Source organism: Canis lupus, chromosome 14 (assembly GCF_003254725.2).
Source record: "Canis lupus dingo isolate Sandy chromosome 14, ASM325472v2, whole genome shotgun sequence".
NCBI lineage: Eukaryota > Metazoa > Chordata > Mammalia > Carnivora > Canidae > Canis > Canis lupus.
In genome coordinates, this window is record NC_064256.1 from 60,466,587 (window position 1) to 60,485,934 (window position 19,348).

The following is a 19,348-nucleotide window of genomic DNA, read 5'->3' on the forward strand; positions in this document are numbered from 1 at the left end:
AGGCCTCCTGCCTCCCACGGCAGGACAGGAACACAGGTGGCTTCTGCTACGGGACTGATGCAGCTAGACCACGACAGCACAGACCTGCCCTGACAGGGGAAACCCAAGCGACTTGGAAAATCAGCACCAACAGGACGAGGTCACTGCTCGGTCTCGAGATCCGAGAAGTGGGGTGGCCGTCCCTCTGCACGGCGCCGCTCCGCGACCCTCAGCCAGCGGCATCAGCCCCGGCCAGGTGGCTGCGCAGGTGCAGCCCGGCAGGTGTGCCGGCCGCGGGAGGGAGGAAGAGACTCCTGTGGGCCAAGGGAGAGGGGGCGGGAGAGGATGGCAAGCTGACCCCCCACGAGCGAGGGCTCCCACGGGACGTCGCGGCCTGGGCCGAGACCAGGAGTCAGACGCCTCATGGGCCACCCCGGGGCCCTGGCGTGGTACTGTAAGTTACTGGAGACGCCTCTGCAAGGACAACACCCAGCTCTGCACGTGCCCCCACGTGAAAGGATCCTCCTATCCCAGAGGTACACAGATGTCCCCATCACAGGAGGGGGGAAACGTGGAGTCCGGGAGCCTACACAAGAAAACCCTTTACTACGTTACTACCCTGCCCGGCCCAAATCCTGTCTAGAATTCCATAATAATGGAAGCTCCCCAGGCTCAGTTCTTTGTCCTGTCAGTTCCTCAGATTTATGGTCTTTGCCTAAAAATAGAAAACCTGCCCTATTTATGTCCCTATCATTGGGCCTATGTGTGCAGCCAATAAAGCTTTCTTCCTCTTGTTGGTCTGCCTCATGTAAATTTAACTCTCAGTCCAGCTAGAAGACGTCAAAGGTAGAGAAGACTTTCTCTTCCCCTTCACAGAGAGTGGCCCATATGTTTGCACGCATCATCGCTTCCATCCACACCCCACTAGTCGGAAATCCGTCTTGGCTCCAGGTCACCGCATGAGGAGCTGGAACACATATCCGATTCCGACTGTTCCCCAGCCATCAAAACGACTCGGGGCCACCGTCTGCACGCCACACCCTTGCTCTTATAGTGGCAAGACTCCCTTCCCGCCTTCGTCCGTGGAACCTCAAGTCTGGAGCTGGTCTTCCAGGGTTGTGTGAAAAACAAAGACACTGCCTGTGTCATCCCCATGAGGACTGATGGTGCCATGGACGTGCTCCTGCTCTCACAGGGGAGAAATGAAGTTGGTGTCCTCCAGGGCTATCGTCTCGACCCACATTCTCTGGACGACCATGCGCAGTCCTGTGGATAGCAAAAGGGGGGCGGCAAGAAGGGTCTTCACCCAGACAGCCACGTGCCTAAAAAATTCTACCGCCTGCAAGACGGTAATAACATATCGGAGGCAACTAGCAGAAACCAGCAATGGTAAAGAACCATATTCCAAGTAGAAGAAAAAGAGCCAGATGCTGGTAGGAGCTGACTCTCCCTGCCATGTGCTCTACAGGAGGGAAGGGTAAAGCCTAGAAAGAATCAATGAGAGAAAGTGCTGCGGGTATTTCAATTTATGAAGTTTTTTCCAAAAGAACTAAAAAATGAAGAGTTCAAAGGGCTCCTTCCGGGAAGCTGGCTGCAAGTGGGAAGCATGGACAGACTAACCCTAAGTTCTGCAAGGTTTCTACTGAACTACGTACGTAAACCTGAATGGCTTGGTTTGAGCACATTAGACTCTCCAAGCAGCACTACTTTACCGTGCTGATCATTTAAGTTCCCAAACACATCATGACGTGGAGTAAATACCTCCCATACCGCACACCAGCTCTTAGGCGACCACCCTATTCAAACCCAGAACCATCGCCATACGCCACAGTCCTCCTACCTGGTCTTCCCACTTTGACTCTTGCCCCACGGCCTGTTCTCGAGGCCAGAGAACTTTCGCCGTGTACATTAAATTGCACATAAATGGTGGCCCCTTGGGTTAGGCAGTGCAGGATTCTCAGGTCAAAGATCCTTTTAGATTTTTAATCCGGTCACTTCCTGTACCTGCCCAAAACTCAACGGCTCCCAAACTTCAGTTCTGAACATCCTAACATGACCTACAGAACGTACGTGAGCCTGCCGTCTACCATCTCAGAGTCGTCCCTTCTCTACTTTCCCTTTCTCGTCCCACTCTAGCCCCCTACCCCTCTGCTGTCCTCAGCCGGTTTTACTGCCCCTCACAGCCCTCCGCCTTGCTGTCCGTGCCCTCTGCGTGTTCTTTCTCCTCACCGTTCAACCCCATTTTCAAGTGGTTCAAAGACTTCTGCTTAAGTCAACCAGTCCCTGCTCCTCAGGGAGCCTTCCTCTGACCTCCCACCTGAATCAGCGATGCGTGCCAACCCCCTTCCACGGCCCCTCGACACTTACACATACACTTGCTGATATGCCATCTCTACTACAAGTTTCACCAGGGCAGTTAGGTCCACACCTACGCCCCCAGTGCCTAAAGCAGAGCCTAGAATATAATACCTGTTGAAACACCGCCCCTGTTCGCTGCCTACATCAATGTTAACAGGCTCCATAGAACATTTTTCTAAATGAAAATGAGAACATAGAAAAAAACCCTTTGATGACCTACTCCACGCCAGGCACCGCACTAGGTGCATTTCAGGAGTTTTATAGGGTCTTCACAGCATCTTGGAGGATCCATCCTTTCACACGTCAGAGAGCAGTTTAGAGAAGACAAAGGCAGAGCCCTGCTCCTCTGGGGGCTTTCCATAAAGAAGAGTGGAAGTTGGAAAGGCCAAAAGGGAGGGGACGACACAGGAGGGGAGACAGATTACCAATAAGCTAAGAATACCAAGAACGGCCTTCCTTCCCCCTTGTATGCATGCCAGCACTCACACAAAATCTTTGTTTTATACACAATTAACTTCTAAACTCAGTAAAAATGCCAATCAACATCAAAGATCTGCTCTCCGTAGCATACGTCGCGTAGGGCTCCATTGCACATTTGAAAGCTATGCTCATCAATAACTTCTATCTCCCTTTCATAAAGCACAATACATACGCATGCACACGTATAGAGCTGTATTTATATCGTCCTTGTACACGGCAGTCTACAAAGAGCAGCACTGAGGCTTAGTCCGGGGTAGGAGAGCCACCATGTAGAACCCAAGCTGTTCGTCAGAGAACGTAAGAAAGCCTGAATTCAGCATATAAAATACAGCTTGGAAATAACATGAAAACTGCGTCATGACATTAAACCTAAAAGAAGTTGGCGGGGTCACCTCCGTATCGCCGAATCCAGGTAACCTTTCCAATCCCCGTGTTACTTGACCTTCCATAGCACTTGACCTTGTCTTCTACGTCATCCTATTAAACAGATCCTCTCTTCTACAGTGACTGCCCCTCCTCCATTTCCTTTACCAGCTCAACCTTGTCTCCTGCTTAAATCCTCAAGTTTGAAGACCAAGGCATCACAACCGTTTTTGCTGGACTTGCTTTCCTACCACGTCATCCAAGCCCATGCCTTCAATTACAGTCCATGTGACGATGGATAGTACAATCCATTCTCAAATCTACCTCTTGTACCCAAATTGCTCCTGAGCTCCAAACAGTTGTCCTTTTGATCTCGACTCATCCGAAGGACCACAAATTCAACATCTCACGTGTTAGATCTCAGCTTCCTTATGGCAGGATTTGTACTGGGTTCAACTGTATTTTATCCGCAACAGCACTTCTTAAGTATTCGTAAGGATAAAAAAAGGAAATAAAGTCCAAAGGCTAGGATTCTAGGACGTAGTGAGCAAACTACAGGAATTCTTATGATATTGTGCGCTTGGACCACAATTATGAAAAATTACATTTTGGCCTCCCTCGGTCATTTCAGGTGCATTGTTTGATCATGGAAAGCACGCGGCCCTCTAGTTGAAGCAGGGATGAAAGAACAAGGACATGCATTCAAGCCCCCTACTTCCCACTGCTCAAGAATACGTGAAGTCCTTCCGGTCAGGAAGACCAGAGCTTCAAAAACGTAATCAGTAGTTGTCTTGTTATAGTTCAGAATGGCTCCTGAGGATACGCAGCATTCTGTAAGCCTTTTTGGCTAAAGCAGTGTTTTGAGTTTTAAATATTTTTCTAGAGAACTAAATTAAAATAAGATTCTCATCTCCTTAAATAAAATTTGGAATATATTTCCCTAAATTTGTGAAAGTAATAAAAATACGGGTTTCACAGCAGAATTTAATTTTCCCATCTTCCAATATTCATGCAGATACGTAAGAGTATCTTTAAAGGAAACACTGCAGACTGAATATAAAACTGAAATCCATTCAGATGAACGTCTACTAACTTCATAATCCATGAAGAAAGCTAGAGACCTAGCTTAACACACACATACGCTCTGCCCAGTGAATCCAAGTAACAGGCACAACCACAAGGAAGGCCTAAGATCTATGTCCTGCCACTCTCCCCGTCCCTGACTCCAGCATAGGAGAGAGGTGAAATGCATACAATAAAGATAAAACAAAAGGAAAGGAAACGGAAAACACAGAACAAGAGGGAAAAGGAGATGGTTACACTAGCAATGACCGTTTCAAGCTCTTATAAAAGCAAAGACTAGGCCAAAATTGTTGCATTGATTTTCCTCAATACACAAAAACCTCAAAATGCGTGCATGCATCCACGCACGTGCACGTTTAGAGGCATATACAGGTGAGCGAGAGCATGTGTGTTGGAGATATCAGCACCTGATAGAGCAATTTCAACTTTAAAGTTGAACAAAAACTCCTTGCCCAATACCACACTAAATGAATCAAAATCAGTGAAAAGGAACTCCCTTTAAGTATATACTTACCTTCACACTCAGGAATTTGGTATCAAAACTTATGAATTAAATACTTCTAGAAATAATCGTAGAATGATAGTAGGGTAACAGTCACTATAAAGATGACAAGACAGGAATGATCACTCACACTTATTAGATGCATAAAAAAAAATCCTAAAGTCAGAAAATCTGCACAGGACTTGTGATATGAAATACTACTTGAGGGACCAGGGTGGCTGCATTAGCTGCATGTCAGACTCCCTTGTGGCCCAGGTCATGATCTCGGGTCATGGAATCAAGCCCCGCATGCAGCTCTCAGAGATTCTCTTGAGAATCTCTGCTTGAGATTCTTTCCCTCTGCTCCTCCCCCCTGACTCATACTTTAAAAATTCTTAAAAATTGGGATTCCCTGGGTGGCGCAGCGGTTTGGCGCCTGCCTTTGGCCCAGGGCGCGATCCTGGAGACCCGGGATCGAATCCCACGTCGGGCTCCCTGCATGGAGCCTGCTTCTCCCTCTGCCTGTGTCTCTGCCTCTCTGTCTCTCTCTGTGTGACTATCATGAATAAATAAATAAATAAAATCTTTAAAATAAATAAATAAATAAAAATAAAAATTCTTAAAAATTAATCACATACTACAAAGAAATAGTTCAGTGAACCACAGTGTCAACGTAAAATTAGAAATTATTAAAGAGAAAACAAAACTTCAACACTAGAAATTTCTAAGTATTCTAGTTGTGTTAATACTGGTTCAAAAGGAAAACAGCAAAAGTTTCATATTATTATAGAATTGATGCCAAACTGTATCTAGAGGTAACTTCATAGCTCCATATACTTTCATTTTATTATGAAGCAGAAAATAAAAGAATCCTAATTAAGCTGCCAGATGAAAGAACCACCTTTATCTCTCCCAACTCCGCTCCCCCCACCTCAAATAAAAATCTTAGGGAAACAGCAACTATAAAAAGATTTATGAAGTTACATCTAAAAAGCAAGAGTATCTGGGTGGTCTAATGAATTCTTTAAAGATTATTTATTCGTTTGAGAGAGAGCTTGAGCATGAGCGGGAGAGCAAGCGAGAGTACATGAGGGGGAGAAGCAGAGTCCCCCCCACCCCAGCAGGGAGCCCAACTGCAGGCCGACCCCAGGGCCCCAGGACCATGACCTGAACTGAAGGCAGACACTGAACCTACTGAGCCACCACGGCGCCTCTCGAATGCAGTTTTTTAAGGGACAGATAAAACCTGAAGACTGAAAACCCATAGAGAAAACAAAAGAGGTATGTCCAACTATGTTAATATAGCTGAAAACCCAGAAATGGCCAATTCTCTGAAGTCATGATTATCATACTTGAATGTGGAATAAGGAGAACATCAAATAGGATCAAAGAAGAAAAATCTAAAATAGATTCTGGGTATAGTTAATTTCACGAGTGAATTGTCTGCTGTCAAACAAGTATCTATTTTACATCCTTGAGCAAAGTCTATACATTCCTCACTTAATACTATTCCTTAAAATCAAGCATGTGATGGACCTTTCGGAACACAGGCAAAAAATAAAGCAATAAAAGTCTAGGGAACCAGAAATCAGAAGTGTTTTAAAAACCACGATGGGGGAGCAATCACCCTAGAAATGTAAATATGATTTAAAAATATGAAACTAGGTCGCACCAGTGAGATTAGGTTGGGCAACGACCTCAATTGACGTGACAAGGAATTTGGTGACGTTCAAAGTCCATTCCTGATGTCTTTATCCTAATGTAACAGAGTAACAAAGAATACCCTAAAACACTAATATTTCACTAGCACAATACCAAAGGCATTCCTCGGTAGAGCCTGGATCAACAAAAGCACGGCCAAAAATACATGCTCCTGAGCACTCTTACCAGTGACCTCAAGCAGAAAGGGTGGAGCTCCGGTCAGGACAAGTCCCTACTATCCGAGGATCCACCCGCCCACGCAGATGACCTAGAAGGATTGGGGTAATCATGACCCAAATAATCAGTAAAGTAACATCATCAGTTAACACGAAGTTAGCTGAGCATTGACCAACAGAACAAGAGAAGCCAGAGTTTTTAAAAAATGTTAAAATTCTTAAAAATAACCTTGGTCATCAACCTCAGCCTACATAAATGAAACCTATAAAACATCACAAAGACATAAGAGGCTTCAATGAGTGATGCTGATGTTGCGAGAAGACTGAATTTCGTAAAACAGTTGCCAACAGGCTTAACTGACCGAAAAAAAAAAAAAAAAGATAACACGCAACCCAAAGCGTATGTATCGTAGGCACTGAACTGAGCACTTGATATATATCATTTAATTACAACAAAAATCTCCGCGGGCATTATCCCCATTTTACAAATGAAAAAGCCAGGACCGAGAGACCCAGAGAAAGGAGATGCCTTACTCATCCGACGCACGGATACTACTGAAGAATGGAGCCCAGGCCCCCCCCAACCCCCGAAGACCTGGACTTCCTCGCTGCTGCTGTACTGATGCAATTTTATTTAAAAGAAGGGGGGACAGGGGATCCCTGGGTGGCTCAGCGGTTTAGCGCCTGCCTTTGGCCCAGGGCACGATCCTGGAGTCCCGGGATCGAGTCCCATGTCGGTCTCCAGGCATGGAGCCTGCTTCTCCCTCCTCCTGTGTCTTTGCCTCTCTCTCTCTCTCTCATGTCTATCATAAATAAATAAATAAATCTTTAAAAAGAAAAAAAGAAAAAAAAAAGAAGGGGGAACAGGATGGAAAGAATGTGACAGATGGGAACTAACCCCATCAGGTTATTAAAATAAAGGATTATCCAGAACCAAATGTATGTAGTACTAGCAACAGGAAAAACTACCCCAAATGAATGAGAACATATAAAGTCCTTCTCCGATTGACTTATTTCACTCAGCATAATACAAACAAACAAACAAAAAAAAAAAAAAACAGGAAAAACTAGATCAATTAGAGGAGCCAACCTAGAGAAAGATGTAAAGGAAAACATGCACAATCCGTAAGTCACTAAACACCAGCCTGTGAGGGTATTTCTCCTTGTTTTATCTTTTACTGTCTTTCCAAAACATCGGATGGTGTTAGGTAGAGGTTCAGTAAATATTTGACCAATGAGGTAATGAAGGAAACGGTATGAACTTGCCTTACAGCTCAGTAACGGAAGCAGAGTATTATCAGGAATCGGGGCTGCAAGAATCACTTAGCTGTTCGGGGGAATAAGTCAACTCCGTCCTTCAAACAGTTCTCCATGGGAGAGAACAAATGTCAAAAAAATCAAAGTATATCTAAAGGCAGTAAGACTCAAGAAACCCTCCACAAAGGAACGCTTTCCTCAACACCTTGATAAAGAGTTCACCTTGGTGAAACCCGTAGGTCAATAGAAAAACGGGAAAAGGATGTTAGACCGTACAGACACCCACCCTCACTACCCACGAGGAGCAAGTCGACCATCGTCCCATCTACCGGACTGGAAAGATCGCCTTCGAGTTGTTCATACCTTTTGCCCCAGTAACATTTTCATTGCAAAAACTCATCACTAACTTGAAGACTAGAAGATGAAAATATTCAAACCATGGTGCTTACAAAGCGACGTGATAAAGTTTCAAAAAAGCAGACCATCCATGACGCTCTACAAACAGACTCCAAAATGCAAACCAACAACCCACTGATGCTATTTTTTTTTTTAATTTATTGAAGTGTAGTTGATACCCAGTGTTAGCTTCAGGTGTACAGCACTGACCTGACACAATCTGGAATAGGTTTTCCGTACTAACTAATGCTAAAATTTTGCAAAAAAAAAAAAAAAAAAAAAAAAGACTGCACGCAAAAATAACACATTTAAAGCTGTTTAAACAGGAAATCTGGGCAGCTCGGGTGGCTCAGCGGTTTAGCACCTGCCTTTAGCCCAGGGTGTGATCCTGGAGACCCGGAATCAAGTCCCCCATCGGGCTCCCTGCATGGAGCCTGCTCCTCCCTCTGCCTGTGTCTCTGCCTCTCTCTCTGTGTGTCTCCATGAATAAATAAATAAAATCTTAAAAAAAAAATAAACAGGAAATCCAAGTCCATCACTTGGAAGACAATCCGTTACGGATGCCTCCTAAGGTTTACTTTCTGAAGGACCCGTGCGCACTCCCAGCACAGACACAGGAAACAGTCCTCCCACTAAGGATCTTGAAAGACCTTGGTGAAATTACTCCTCAGTCAGGCATTTCTCGCTGTCAACTCCTACTTAGATTCCACTATACTTCCCAGTTTATTTTGGGATGGAAGGCAACACTCACGCTTACCCTGAGCCTCCTAGATTTTCCGTTCCTAATGCTGTCATCTGTGGTTTTAGAGGGAATCACGCAATCGCAAATGCAAGGCAGTCGCCTCTAGCACGTTACCTAATTAAAGACCCTCTGCAAGGTACTGGCCTCCCGTTGCACTGATTCAATGAACTCTAGGTTATTATTTGGATGCGTTTGTTCCACGCTCAGAGCATCCCGGTCGCCTTCACCTTAATATGAAATATACTGACTTAATTACTCAGTGATCTCACTCCTTACGAGGAACACTTCCACCTTGCCCAGGTTCGCATAAGCCCGGTCGCCAGCAGCTTTAAACACCAAGCGGCAGCCCTCGAGCTGGGCTGCACACCGGCATCACCCGGGAAGCTGCAAGAGCACAGCCTCGGAGATTTCATTAGTCAGGAGTGCAACCTGGATGACGGGATTCCGAAGAGCTCTCCGGGTAATTCTAATATTCAGCTAAAGATACAAAGCACCGGTTTTTGGTCTTTTTGGGTTGTTTTGTTTTTAAAGAAAGGCAATCCCACCAAAACCCTTAGCTGAGTTTGAAACAAAGGGAACAAAACAGTCCTAAGATGAGGTGTTACCAATTTAGGACAATAGTTTCATAATTTGATTCCTAAATATTCTCACCTCTGGGACGGTGTCCTTTGTTCCAATGATACATCCGCTATTTACAGTCATTAAATCTTTCATAGCCTAAAAATCGAAACAGCAGAGACACATGACTGTGTGACCCACCACTTATTCCCCAAAGATCCACATCAGTTTGAAATGCATTATAAAAATCGCGATCACTCAAAAGAGGCTGGCCTCACTACCAAATGATAACTGTGGGATTTTCCACTCAGAATTCCCATCCTTCACAACCTGGCATTTGGCTTTCCTTTTAAGTTCTTTAATAACCTTATAAACTGTGCTATTTATCTTGTGAGTGTACAAAGAGTGTGATTTCTATTTAGAAAAAAAAAAAGACTAAAGAGGGAAAATAATACTGTTATTTTATGGCACTCGATAAGCAGTCGTCGTGTATCACAATTACAGCTGATTTCGTTTTGGGGAGCGGCGAACGCCGGTATCACTTAACATGTCTGAGTTCTCATTAGCACAACTCATCTCCCTAAATTACGTGCTGTGGTCCCAGATACCCAGCGGAGGGTTGGAGGAGCCGAAGCAACACCGACTCCCCGAGATACCGCCAAGGTCCGGTCCGAGGTCGCTTCCACCCACTTTCCACCCCACCGCACCCCTGCTAGTAGAGGCCGACAGGACCCATCCCTCCGCATCTGCACCACATGCACCGAAGCCCGAGGAGCACACGGGGCGGCCCCTCATAACTCCCAAAGGTCTGGCTTTTGTAAGACTCTCACGTCTTCGGGGGGCTCAGCGGTTTGGCGCCTGCCTTTGGCCCAGGGCGTGATCCTGGAGTCCCGGGATCGAGTCCCGCGTCGGGCTCCCGGCATGGGGCCTGCTTCTCCCTCTGCCTATGTCTCTGCCTCTCTCTCTCTATCATAAATAAATAAAAATAAATCTTAAAAAAAAAAAAAAAGTAAGCCCCTCCCGTCTGCTGAAACCCGCGGACAAGAAAGCAAGGTGTGCCGCTGGGCTCCGGGCTTGGTGGTGGCTCTGACAACGACGCTGCCCTCGGCAGTCGTGGGCTCTGCCCCAGCAGGCCTTACCGTTTTTACGGCTTTCCCTGCGGGGTGGGGATCCGGGAGGTCTCAGAAGGCACACCTGGGTGGCTCCGTCGGTCTAACGCCGGACTTGCTCTGGGCTCAGGTCATCATTCCGGGGTCGTGAGACGGAGCCCCACGTCAGGCGCCAAAGTCCGCGGGGTTCTGCTCTCCCTCTGCCCCTCCCACCGATTTCACGGTATTATTTGCTTATACTTCTCAAACTTACGAGAGACGGAAAATATGCAAAGTGGGGGGAATAATTATTCCACATGAAGGTTTAATAAGTCCTCATTCGGTGTGATTACAGTGGCCCTGCACGTAAACATGCACAGAACAGGAGGATTCACGCTCAAAGCCACTAGGTACCAAGCTTTAATTCCTGCTCATTTCTAAAGAGTCGGCTCCTTCAACAGCTGACTTGACTAAATTAAACGAGAACCAAAGCCGTGCAACCACTCACTACAGACCCCGCCGAACTACAGCGCTGTAGGTCCTAAACGTCTAGAAAGCGGCTCCAAGCGGAGGCCTGCGGCCTAACCCCTGCCCACAGGGGCACGCACGGGCCCTGTGCGGCGGCATCGGCGTGGCCGTCAGGCTCTTCCTACCCTCTGAGCACCCTGCACACCACCTATTTTTTCCTCCAGGGTCTCCAGGTTCTCCAACGGCTCAGCAAATCGCCTTTCGATGAAATGGGTTTGCTCATGTGTCACCGCCTTGTCGTTGCCACACTGACCCAGCCGCAACCAGAGCCAGGGCTCGCTGCTGCGGCATCCTGACGGCGCACACGCAACCGCGGTGCGGGAGCATCAGCCTGGGGCACTGCACCACGCAAGTACCTCGCCGTCGGCCGTTGCACCGTATTTGTGTCACTTGTGAAACCCTGGCTGTGGCCACTCAGGTGCTGTGACCACCGTGTGCACAGCTTTTCTCCAGGTCCACCCTCACCTCCCGATTTCCTGCCAAGCCGTCAGGAGTCACAGGTCCCACTGGCACACGCTGGCCACTGCCATTCCTGGAATCGAAGTTTTCCAGCCAAAAGCAAAAGAAAGGTATGTTTTAGTCAAATGAAGTGAATGCTACTAAGCTTTCTCAGGTACCTCATTGATAAAAAGAAAAAAAAAAAAGAAAAAAAACCAAACTAGTCTCCTCGGCTTTGCAGCCAAGAAAGAAAACAAAAACGCCCGCACTGTGGCTCGGCTCTAGTTGCCTGAAGCTCACCCACACCTAACGGAGAGCTGGACGGACGCCGTGGGGCCCCTGTGTCGTTTCTAAGACGAAGACCCTTTGAGATCAATTCTGGGGGGGTTTCTAAATGCTCCGTTTCGAGGAGGAAGCAGCAATATGCATCTCAGATGCTTACGCCATTAAATCCTTTTACTCACTGTCTGACTACTTGAAGATACAGAATAAAAATACACAGTGGATTAGTGATTTTTGCAATTATGCTGTTATCTTTATAAAACCCAACTGTGTAATTCAAGACTTAAGGCTTTTGGCATTAATTGACTTGTACATCAGATTCACAAGAATATAAATTCCCACTTCTCTCTGTCCTAGGAGAAAACCTACTGCCAAGAAATGCTCCAGCTCCCTTTAGAAAGCAGCATGTTTAGAAAAAAAAAAAACCGTGGAGCCCTCTGAATAAGGGAAATACGTACTTAGGCTGTTATGTGGCCGCCTCCTCAATAAAAATCCACAGAATTAAATCTGACCATACGCAGTGCCCTCGAGCTTTACAGAATGGAAGTCGCCGAGCATCCCAACCGTTTTGCAGAGGCCAGAAGCAGGGTGTTTTGTTTGGATTTCGGTTATAACCTAACGTCACAGCAGTAGCTTCCTTAGTATTATGAATTACCTGCTTGAAAGTTTAAACAGGAGCTGGAGAAACTTTTCATTTAAATAGGAGTCAGATCTGCAGCTACGAACAGGCACAGGTCTCCGTGACAGAATGCGACACGTGAGCACAGCATAGATCGGCTGCCAGTGACAAAAAAGCTAAATCGTCCAGAGGGAAACAGCCTTAGCTTCACCGTACATTTTTATGCTTTAATACACTGAAAATAAGCCTAAATGGCCCACGCATGATCAACGTGGTGCCCGGGACGGCCGTCAGACGCTCTATACAGCACCACGTGGAACAGGTCAAAACTTGCACTTACTTTAAGGACGACTATTGAAAGCTGCTCGGCCTCGGGAGTGGAGCAGCAACAGGTGACGGCGCTGCAAGCGAGGAGGAGGAGGAGGCTCTGTACCCACCCAGGAGCGGGGTGGTGGGCGCACAAGAACCCCACGGGGCATGCGCAACGGGGACCCGACTGTGCCAACCGGTTTGTGACTAGGAAATGGGTGCGTGGATCACCCACAGCGCCGGGGCCTGGAAGGACGGACAGCTGGAGAGGATCCTCCCCTCGGTACCCCGAGTGAAGGCTGCACACCGCTTCCTAGCTTGGGTGTTTCTAAAGCCCGATAAGTGAGGAGGGGGGGTGGCAAGAAGACTGCCTTTGCCAGAAGCCGCAGGGGCGTTTCAGAGGGGATCCCGATGCCCCCGAGTGTTTGAGGAAGGCCTCACCTGCTTGTGAAAATAAATAGTTGCGCGTCTAGAGAGGCCTGGAGCAAATCACACGCGCCCTGGGCCTCCACACGGGGGCCAACTGAGGACACCCTTAGATTCCTGGGGCACCTTTAGGACCTTTAGGCTCCGCATTCTCTTGGATTCCCTGGACACGTTTAATTTGGAACATTTTCCCAAGTGGGGCGGCCTGGGTCATGGCCTTCATCTCTGCAGGACCTTAGGCCCCCTGGGATCTTGTTTTAAAACTGCAGTGGGAAGACCTGCACCTGAAGCCCCTGCCTCTGCGGGACACAAACAAGCACAAACAAGAGCCCGATCCTTAAAGGCTTCCCACCACCCTTTTGTTTTCCATCCAGGCGCCTGGGCTGGGCCTGCAGGGCCGGGATCGGGCGGGATCCGCCTCCCACAGCAACTTCTGGGGCTCCGGGTGCAGTCCCGGCCTCGCGCCCTGCACCCAAATGAACTTTTTTTTTTTTTTCTTTTTTAATTCACGGAGGAGAATTCCGACCCCTGCGCCCCAGCGAGGACCGGCCTAGCCACGGGGCCGGCAGGTCCCAGCAGTTCCGCCCAAGTCCGCGGCCGGTGGACCCTGGGCTAGGCCGGCTGCGGGGCGCTGCTGGAGGCCACCGGGCCGCGTCCTAGCCCGGCGGGGGGGGGGGGGGGGGGGCCCGAGGGGGGGGAGGCCGTGGGGGGAGGGGGAGGGAGGGGGAGGGAGGGGAAGGGGGGAGGAGCCTGTGGGGCGAGGGGGAGCCACGGGGGGGAGCCGCGGGGGGGGGGGAGGGGGGCCCGCGGGGACAAGGGAGCCCGGGGGGCGCCCACCGAGGGGACGGGAGCCCCGCGCCTGCACCGCGCTCCCCGCCGACTCCGGGACCTCGAGCGCCCGCGCGGAGCAGGTGGGCAGGCGCCGGCGGCCCGGGGTCGGGAGGGGGAGGGGGAGGGGCCGCCTCCCTGGGGTGGGGGTGCCCCGGGGGGGTGGAGGGTCTCCCGGGGGGGTCTCCCTGGGGTGGGGGTGCCCCGGGGGGTCTCCCGGGCGGTCTCCGGGGTGGAGGGTGTCTCCCGGGGCTGGGGTCTCCGGGGTCCCGGGGTCTGCGGGCGGGGCCGGGGCCGGGGCCGGGTCCGGGTCGCCGCGCGCACGCACCTTCTGCTGCCTGCGGGCCATGTCCGTGGGCTGCTTGGCGTTGAAGGGGTGCGCGATGCAGCGCACGACCAGGACGTAGAGCTGCAGGCGGACCCCGCGCTCCCGCTCCCGCTCCCGCTCCCGCTCCCGCTCCTCGTCCCGCCGCGCGTCGGGCTGCGGGCGGCCGTCGCCGGGCCTGGGGGGGCTCCCGCTCCCGCTCCCGCTCCCGGCCCCCCCGGCCCCGCCGGCCCCGCCGCCCCCGCCCGCGCCCCCGTCCCGCGCCCGCCCGCCCTCGGCCCCCGCCGCCCGCGGCCCCTCGCGCCGCTCGGCCTCCGGGGCCCCGTCCGAGTCCTCGTCGCTGGAGGACGGGTCCAGCATGGTGCCCGCCGCCGCCCGCCGCCGCCGAGGAGCCGCCGCTTCCCGGACACGTCGAGGCGGAGCCGCGGGGGCGGGGGCGGGGGGCGGAGCCGGCGGGGGGCGGGGCGGGGCGGGCGGACTCGGACCCGCCCCGGACCTCGACCCCGCGGCCCCGCCCGCCCCGACCTGCGGCGCCACAACAAGCGACACGTGGGGCCCGCGGGGGGCGGACGCCCGGGGCCAGTGCGCGTGCGCGTGCCCGGCCCCGGCCCCGGCCCCGGCCCCTGCCCCTGCCCCTGCTCCGGCCCCAGCTCCGGCCCCAGCTCCGGCCCCAGCTCCGGCCCCGAGCGGTCTGCAAAGGGGGGCGGGGGCCTGGGGGGTACGGGAGGGCCGGGGGTGCAGGGGCCTGGGGGGGCGGGGGCGGGGGCGGGGGCGGGGGGCGGGGGGGGCGGGGCCCGGGGAGCGGCGGCCCGACCGCCCTGAGCCCCGCCCCCTCCCCCTCCAGGTGCCCCCGCAGGTGGACGCGGCGCCGCGGAGGGGCGGCCTGGGCGTGGTTCATCCCCGCGGCTTGAGCCCCGGCCGGGGGGGAGGGGGCGACCCGGGGCGACCCGGGGCCCGGGGGGCGCAGACCGAGCTCCGCGGCTGCCGGACGCCCTCGCCGACCGCCCGGCCACTAAGTCGGCCTCGGGAAGGACGAGCCCGGAGCGGGCGGCCCCGAGCGCAGGCGCCCCCCCCCCCCCCCCGCGGACCCGCGGACCCCGGGCGAGACCCGACCCGCGCGCGGAGCCGGGGCGTGCGGTGTAGACGCGCCTGCCGCCGCCTCCGACGCGGGTCCGCCCGCCGGCACCTGCCGCGGTCCGTGCGCTGCGCCCCCAGCGGGACCCCCGTCCCCTCCACCCGGCCGAGGGGCGGCGCCGGGCGGACCGGGAGGGGCCGCGGGACCAGGTGCCGGGACCGACTCGCCCTGGGCCCGCGGTTGTCGTCGCGGTGGGGTCGCGGGGCTCCAGCTGCAGGGCCCGGGGGGGGGGGTCCCGGGGACCCAGGGAGTCCGGGGCCGTGGTGCGCTCGGCGAGGCGAAGCTAGACGACGAGCCCCTGAGCCGCGGCCTCCCGTCTACTGCTTGCCAACAATCCGGGGTCCGCTTGCCAGGTTTTGTCCGCCTGCTCATCCGAGGTCATCGAGTAACCCCGGGTCAACAGGTGCGGACGATGGGAGGACGACTGTCACCTCCTCCGGCTTCACAGCCAGGACTGCGCTAAGCCTTTTACATACATTCTGTCATTTGGTTTAAGTTCCTTTGTACAGATAAGGAACCTGGGACTTAGAGAACCCCCTTCCCTACCACGGGCTGTTAGAGCCAACGTGAGTCCTTTCTCGTTCCAAAGAGCGACTCTGTGTTGTCCTGTGATTACAGGTCGGAACATTAAGTGTATGATCCCTTCAACTGATAACTAGGGACGCCTGGGGGGCTCAGTGGTGGAGCGTCCGCCTCCGGCCCAGGGCGTGACCCCGGGGTCCTGGGATCGAGTCCCACGTCCCGCTCCCTGCATGGAGCCTGCTTCTCCCTCTGCTGGGTCTCTGCCTCTCTCTCTGTGTCTCTCATGAATACATAAATAAATAAACATCTTAAAAAAAAAAAGTGACATTGCTTAAAAATGTTAAAAATCTGCTGCGTGTATTTAGAAGGACAAGATACAGTCTTGGACCCTGAAAAGTGTGTAGATTAAAGAATGACAAATGAAAAATTAACGTACTTTAAAAAGCAGAAGATAAACATTGACACTGCAATCTGATGATTGTCCTAACGACCCGAAGGTAATGGTGACATGGAGAAGAACTACCATATGCAGGACGGAGGAAGAGAGAGATACCGGATACACGTCCAAGGAGCACGACTCCGAGCGGCGGGGGCAGGAGGAAGCGTGTTGGCGAAGGCGGGCCGCTGTGCACCCCCTGCAGGGAGTTGCCAGTGCACCTGGCCCAGGTGAGCGTGGACGTGTGAAGACGGAGGGTGAGAGCGGGCGAGAGGCCGAGACAGTCGGCGCTGAGCAGGACGGCGGGCAGGCCCTGTGGTCGTGCCCGGCCTCGGAAGTCAGACGGTAGGAGGTGATCTGTGACTCTGGAGGGTCACTCTGGAGCAAGGGACCGACACTGACGGCAGAAACCAAATACAATGAAATAACTTAATCTGGGAGGGAAGCGGAGACAAGGGGAGGAGGGAGGCTTCAGAGGCGGCCAAGGACTCAACAGAAGAGGGCTGCGGAGCTAATGAAGGGGGCTAAGGAAAGAATGGGACTCTTGGGATGGGGTGATTTGACTGATAGTAGATGAAATACAGACTTCTAGAAGTCCTAAAGGTTTTGGAGAAACACAAAGTTTTGAGGAGCCTGTCACAGAGCTCCTGGGCTCAGCTGGAGAGGCCAAGCCCTTGCTGACACCTACTACGGGCTGAGGGGTCATCCGCACGTTGGTGCCGGAGGAAGCTGCAGCTCTGGACGGTAAGGGCCAGAGTCACGTGCTCAGAGTGAGACGCAGGCCAACGGTGGGCCCTGGGGAACTCTCCCTGCCTCTCCTCCAGTTAAGGGATGGTCCAAAGAAAAGACTACCTGAAAAGACAGCCTGATCGTTAAAAATTAATTGTTCTTGATTCACATGTTTAACGTTGTGCTTACAGGAATACTCTGGCCAAATCTCTACCTTGGATATTACCTTTTCAGGTCATCATAACATCAACTGATGCTCCTGGATAATTGAATGAACGATGCCCAACGTAAGACTGTGATTGGTTTGTGTGATTTCATAAATGCACAAAAGACACATGAACTTACTCAGTGATTTTTACTTTTGTCAAGGTGAATATAAAAACAAATTGGACTTATATTGCTTTTTAATGAAACACCTCTAATGCTAGCGGAAGATGGATGCACAGTTATCAAATGCGCTTTGGCGATGATATTTAAGGAAACAGGTGTGTGACCTGAATAGCTATAGGTGGTCTGTTTTCTGGTTGAGAATTGATTTGTGCATTTGACCTGAAAGGAAGATATTAACTCTTTCAAGTCACAGATGAAATTGTTCTTGCATTGAGTAGACATATTTTGGGGAGCGCCCTCTCTGGGCTAGGCACTATTCTGAGTAGATAAGAGCAATAAAAGTCCCCGAGGTGATGCGTATGAAACAGACATGAGCAAAATAAGAAATTATGGTAATAGGTGCTCTTGTGGTAATAGAGGAAAAAAAAATCACAAAATGCCCCTTCAGTGTTTTGGAATTGGACAGTCTATTATTGCTTGTAGTCTAGTTATCACTAGAATTACATTACAACAGAGAGAGGAATCTTTTTCAGGTCAAATAGAAAGACCAGTTTTGCAAATATGTCCGGGAAAACCGTCAACTCACAAACCCAGCTAAGAAAAAGATTATGCATTTACAGGAGCCGGAGAAGAACAACAAATTCTAAGGTATTTATATCTGATGAGGCATTTAATCCTCCTGGCGACCCCGTTTAAATCCCTTTCTTCTCTTTGCTCACCTTTCCCTTTCTCTCCTCCCCAGTCAGAATTGGCGTCCTAGCAGAGAATTGTTTTAGGACTCCACTTTTTACGGAAAATGGGTAAAAATATATGCAAGTGATTAGCACAAATGGACCAGTGAACGAGTAGCCCGTGTTGATACACAGACACACGCACGTACGTACTCATGCGATAGAGTCAAAGGATTGCTTGTGAAGATTAATAAGATAATGCATGCAAGGTCTTAAAAATAAAGAAAAAACAACCTCTGGTACAGAGTAAATACTCAGCAAATGCCAAGTATTTTCCTGTTATTTTAACTGCCTCATTGTTTAGCTCACTGCTATCCAGACGGCTATAGAAACAAACTGTAGATAATACAGTAAATGATTCTACGCATTTTTATTGAGCTTTACATAACTTAGAATTTGTATTTCTAGATTATTTGTCTTGAAACAATCAGACTAAAGAAACTTCCAAATATGTGTTAAGGTATTTTTATTAAAATCTCAAAAGAGGGATCCCTGGGTGGCGCAGCGGTTTGGCGCCTGCCTTTGGCCCAGGGCGCGGTCCTGGAGACCCGGGATCGAATCCCACGTCGGGCTCTCGGTGCATGGAGCCTGCTTCTCCCTCTGCTTATGTCTCTGCCTCTCTCTCTCTCTCTCTCTCTGTGACTGTCATAAATAAATAAAAATGTTTAAAAAAAAAATCTCAAAAGATTTCATGATTTTTATAAGAAGGTCTAATCCCACAAGAAGAAGCTACTTTCCTTCTGTTCCTATTCAATCTGTGGGCACTCTTTAATGATTTGATTAAAATTTTGTTCTTTAACTTTCCATCTTGTGGGAAATTTGGAGGAAGTAACAGAAATGAACTGGTTGTGAAATACAGGGAGAGGAAAAAGGGAGAAGCATATTGTGACCTATGTGCTCAAAATGTCATGAGAAAAGTCTTACATTAATTCAGGACCTAAAATGTATGCGGTGATGATGTTCTCCTAGAGAAGTGGGCATTTAGCCTGGAGGAGAGGTTTGTGCTTTAAACGGCAATAGAGACACAAACTATGAGTTTTTGTGGAAA

The 19,348-nt window shown here is 50.8% G+C and overlaps 1 protein-coding gene and 1 long non-coding RNA gene across 15 annotated transcripts in view; one reads left to right on the top strand and one right to left on the bottom strand.

Moving 5' to 3' along the window:
- Positions 1–14,579, bottom strand: part of CADPS2 (calcium dependent secretion activator 2) — a 454,345-nt gene extending 439,766 nt beyond the window's left edge. For 12 of the 13 annotated variants that reach the window (XR_007402156.1, XM_025477139.3, XM_025477137.3 and 9 more), the window contains exon 1: positions 14,421–14,579. Coding sequence is in view for 12 of the 13 variants with exons in the window: in XM_025477139.3 (XP_025332924.1) it covers positions 14,421–14,441 (21 nt within the window). In the remaining variant the exon portion in view is untranslated. The remainder of the gene's footprint in view (positions 1–14,420) is intronic. The other variant, XM_049093865.1, reaches the window with a different exon arrangement.
- Positions 14,580–15,743: 1,164 nt separating this feature from the next.
- Positions 15,744–18,977, top strand: LOC112678080 (uncharacterized). 2 transcript variants are annotated; one of them, XR_007402159.1, is made up of 3 exons: positions 15,744–17,608; positions 18,103–18,217; positions 18,312–18,977. It is a non-coding gene; the product is annotated as an uncharacterized LOC112678080 (long non-coding RNA). The 2 variants fall into 2 exon arrangements; XR_007402158.1 differs by having other exon boundaries at positions 15,744–18,217.
- The last annotated feature ends 371 nt before the right edge of the window (positions 18,978–19,348 follow it).